Source organism: Dendrobium catenatum, unplaced genomic scaffold (genome assembly GCF_001605985.2).
Source record: "Dendrobium catenatum unplaced genomic scaffold, ASM160598v2 fragScaff_scaffold_1022, whole genome shotgun sequence".
NCBI lineage: Eukaryota > Viridiplantae > Streptophyta > Magnoliopsida > Asparagales > Orchidaceae > Dendrobium > Dendrobium catenatum.
In genome coordinates this window covers 3,130,616-3,135,219 of record NW_021319484.1, presented here as the reverse complement: position 1 = coordinate 3,135,219, position 4,604 = coordinate 3,130,616, and the positions used below count along the sequence as shown (strand labels likewise).

General features: G+C 40.4%; 1 protein-coding gene across 1 annotated transcript in view; it reads left to right on the top strand.

Annotated features, from left to right (window-relative positions):
* The window catches only part of LOC110103702 (insulin-degrading enzyme-like 1, peroxisomal), a 99,216-nt gene extending 94,919 nt beyond the window's left edge, over positions 1-4,297 (top strand). The window contains exon 11 of the mRNA XM_028697954.1: positions 4,136-4,297. Within this exon, the coding sequence (XP_028553787.1) occupies positions 4,136-4,282 (147 nt within the window). The 3' untranslated portion in view covers positions 4,283-4,297. The remainder of the gene's footprint in view (positions 1-4,135) is intronic.
* Positions 4,298-4,604: the final 307 nt, after the last annotated feature.

Here is a 4,604-nt window from a genome sequence, read left to right as displayed (position 1 = left end):
TACAACTTTTTTCCTATTGATTCGAGAAGGAAGAAAAACTCTGCCAAAATCTCTAGCGTAGTCTAGAGCCGCAAGAACAAGAAACCTAGATCTCAACAATATTCCAAAAATGCAAGATGCCCCCTTTTCCTCCTAACCCCCTTAATTAACCACCAAAGGAGTTTTAACAAAATGTCTAAACAGCCCTCACAGTTAAAAATTTTCCGTCCAAAACTCCTTGGCCCCGTCGGATGAGCTCGGTTCCGGCCCGCTGTTCCGCCGCTCCGTGGGTTTCGCCTCGAGTAGGTGTGGGACCGGTCTGGTTTGGACCGGTCCAGCCGGCTTCAAGTGCCGGCCTAACATTACTCCCCTCCCAAAAACTCACCTTGTCCTCAAGGTGAAAGTCAAGGAACTGTTGCTGATCATCTCATGGGCTCCCAAAGTGGCCTCGTAGTCTGGAAGGCGCTCCACTAATCTTTCAACCTCCTTTTCCCTTTCTCATTGATGCGCACCTCTTCCCCGCTAGAGGCTCCAATGTCACTTCCATGTCCTCCCTCAATGTGCTGGGCAGCTTGGGCTTCACTGCATGCCCCCCACCACTTCTCCTCAAACTGTGAGACATGAAAAAACAGGGTGTATTCTGGCTGTTGGAGGGAGCCTCAATCTATAGGCACCCTCCAATTCTCTCCTCCACTTCAAAGGGCCCCAATATACCTTGCCGCAAGTTCTCATTTTCTTCTTTTGAGCCATAGTCCTCTGCCGGTATGGTCGGAGCTTCAAGTAGACCTTGTCCCAACTGCAAATGTAATATCTCTCTTTTGCCGTCCGCCTGCTTCTTCATAAGTTGCTGGGCTCTAAGTAAAATGCCTCTTGAGCTTCCTCAACACCCTGATCTCTTTTCCTTCAAAATGCTGATCCCACTGCAGATACTGGAGTACTACTATATATGTAGTGTACCAATGTGGGGGTCCCCCCATATAACCTTAAAATGTGTCAATCTTGGTCGCCGAGTGAAAGGAGGTAATTGTACCAGTATTCTGCCCAAAGCTAGCAATTTGGCCAACTGTTTTGGTGTTTTTCAGACACGAAACACTCATCAAGTATGTCTCCAAGCTCCTATTCACTACTCGTCTTGCCCCATCAGTCTGTGGATGGGTAGGCTGTGCTCCTCTTTCAATACTGTTCCCTGGCATCCTAAATAGCTCCTCTCCAAAAATGGCTCAGGAAATACCTTGTTCCCTATCAGAAATGATAGACTTGGTACCCCCATGCAGGGCGACTATTATTCCCTCACAAATGCTGCTGCTACAAGATCACGCTGTGTTACGGGTGGTCTTAAGGGAATGAAATGAGCAATATTTGCTCAGCCTGTCAACCACTACAAGTATAAAACTATGTAGCCTTCTGATTTTTGGGAGCCCATCAATGAAAATCCATTAGTAATTTACTCCCAAACTTCTTCTCTGGTAGGCAGAAGACTGTAGTAATTCCTGGTGCCATTGTCAGGTACTTTGCTCCGCTGGCAGAATATCACACTTTTTCTACCATCTTCCTCTACATCTTTCCCCTCAATCCCTTCCAGTACAATTCCGCAAGCTAATGACTATAGTTTTTTGACTCTAATGCCCCTCCTATGGCAACTCCCATGAAACTCCGTAAGCAGCTGGTGGAATGTGGATGGAAAGACCTCGGAATCCACTCCTTCCCTGATAAGTACAGTCTCTCTCCCCAACCGAGTAGCCTGGGTGGCTGTTTCCATCTGATAACACTCTTTTTTGATTTTTCCTTAGCTCCTCATTCCTGAATGCTCTTCCTCTTTGATGGCTCCCCAATCTATCAGTACTGGTAAAGTATACAAGCCATCCCTTGGAGACTCCCATACCGTGATAAGGCATCATTGCCTTAATTTCTCTTAGTCCCGGTCGGTAGTGGATCTTCAAAATCATATCCCAGCAGCTTGGACAACCACCTCTGGTGCTCTCGTGACCATCCCTCTGCTCTAACAAGTCTTTAGGCTCCTTTGATCCAGTCCTGACAAATAAAATGTCTTGCCCAATAAGTAGGTCTCCACTTTTCTGGGATGGCTAGTACAATAGCCATCAGCTCTCTCTCATAGACAGACTTTCAGCGTAGCCCGGGACGACAAGTATCTGACTGAATTAGCTAAATGGGCCTGTGGTTTTCCGCATCAAACACTGCTTTCCAATCCATAGCATGAAGCATCCTGTCTCACACCAAAACACTGGTTGTAAGTCCGGCAGAGCACTTGTCTCTTGCATCTACTAGTGGAATACAATTATTTGCTATTGATTTCCTACGTTTTCTCTCAGTTTTTCCCCACTTTTCCGCTGTTTTTCACTGTTTTCCTGTGCGGGACAGCATTTGGCGAGGAGATTTGCACGAGAGACACATAGGAAATACTTGATCCCGAGTATTTCCTATCAGTTTACTTGAAATATTCAAGTATTTCCTATCAAAGACCCACCAATTGGCTACTTCTAATAGAAGCCGTAAGATTCGCAATTTCATGCTACTTTCAATGAAAGACATAAGTCCCGACCCAAATTCAAACAAATGGGCTACTTTTAAGAGAAGTCGTAAGATCCTCTTCAAATTAAAATTCTTTGTAACTTCTAAAAGAAGTTATAAATCCCCAAACCGGACCAATTACTATGTATTTTAATATATATAAACCCCAAAATCCTATAAAATTAAAACCCACATCTAACCACATCAGTCTACTCGGGATCCATGAGAGAAGACAATTTATGACTGCAAATCAGATTTATTGGACACTATAGTTCACCATTGCTAGTGTTGGTAGACTGAAACCTTTGGTATAGCCGGGACGACATAATCATGAGATCTTAATCGGGTTTACCTCCATTCCCCCCCCCCCCCCCCCCACCCACCCCAATCCCCCCCCCCGCCTTAACTGAGACTAAAACACCCAAAATTTATTCCTCCTTAATCGAGAGTTCTCTCTTATGTATTAAGAGGGGAAATTAATTATGAGTGTTTGCGCTCATGGGAAGTAAGAACTCAGATCTAATTAAACCCTACTCTTAGGAGAAATCTGGTTAACTGCAATTTGATTTAAGGGAAATGAAATCCTATGTCTATAAAGCAGGATTTGTACCAACACGTCATTTTTCTTGAGCCAACAATGAATAGGAATAATGCCATTTCATTGAATTTGCTAACCATTGGAAGTAAGAAATTGAGATATCACAGAGGTATTTTGATTCAAATCTAATTTGAAAACATGAGAATATTGTGTTGTGAGAGTCTTATCACTAATCAATTTACCTTTCCGAAATTTAACTTTATCACCATTTTGGATGTTCTAAGAAATTCCAAAGGAAAAAAATGAGCATAAACTACTCACCCCTTTAATAAATGAGAGCAATCAGTGCCTTTACTCATTCATAAATCAAGAGTTATAACACTCTGTGCTTGCTTTGAATAATTGAACTAGCATATTAGTTACTGTTAAATTGAAGAGATTTCTGATTTGTTTAGAAAGAAGAATATTGTAGTTTGGTCTCTAATGCCAAAACCTCCAAGTTTTTTTGTTCTGTAAATGTTTTCTATTTTACTAAGTTGAGACCGCTACCTTTATCATTACCTTTTCAAAAAAAATCCCTTCTAATGCTGTCTACTTTGTTAGTTACCCTAAGGCACCCGAACAAAGAAGTTAACAAGGATTGAAGATAATAAGACATTAATCAGAATGATTCGACCACCTTAGTAGAGTAACGATGCACGTTCTTATTGGGGAAAATATAGTTAGTGGATTTGTGGCTCAGGTCTAATTTATATCAATAAAAAAATTCTGCTGTGATATTTGTACAATTTTGATTTAATAAATACAATTCTTAATGTAGGTATAATTTCTGTTTGTTATGTACCAAATTCTCAAGGAAAATTTATCACACACCAAATTTTTTGACAAACAAGATAATTAGCTTGAATAACATTCATAAGAGTGAAGTTATAGCTATGCAGTTCACTATTCTTCAATGTAGACCTGGTTAATTTTTTTGGAAATGATATAATGTTTTTAATTTTATTGCTTGAGCACTTTTGTATTATTCCTACATTAAATTATTTTACCTAGTTTTTATGCTTATTTTCATTTACCTATTTTTTGTAGGTTACAGTATTTGGTTATAATCACAAAATGCAAAGTCTGTTAGAAACTGTTATTGATAAAATCAAGAACTTTGAGGTGAAGGCTGACCGGTTTTCTGTAATCAAGGTATTTGTTTTTTTTTTTGGGCAGATGACTTTCATATGCTAGATCTCGTGCCTCTCATCTACTTTGTGCAGGATTTTGACTAAGCTTTTCAGTCCGAACCATCCCGTGAATTGCTTATAATATCTCGAGTGATTATCTTAACTGATTTGATGCGTCTTCCCTTTCCATCTATTTGGATTTAATTATTCAAATTAGTATTACATGTCATTTTGTTTGTAGTCGTTATAAACTTTAGTTCTGGTAGCATTTGAACTTATTTAAAAATTATGGGCTATAAGTTTGTCTGCATGAGCTTTACACTGCTTTGACTCACTACAGGAAAACCCGTTATTACCGGTGGACACAATCCGCCGGAGAACATAGA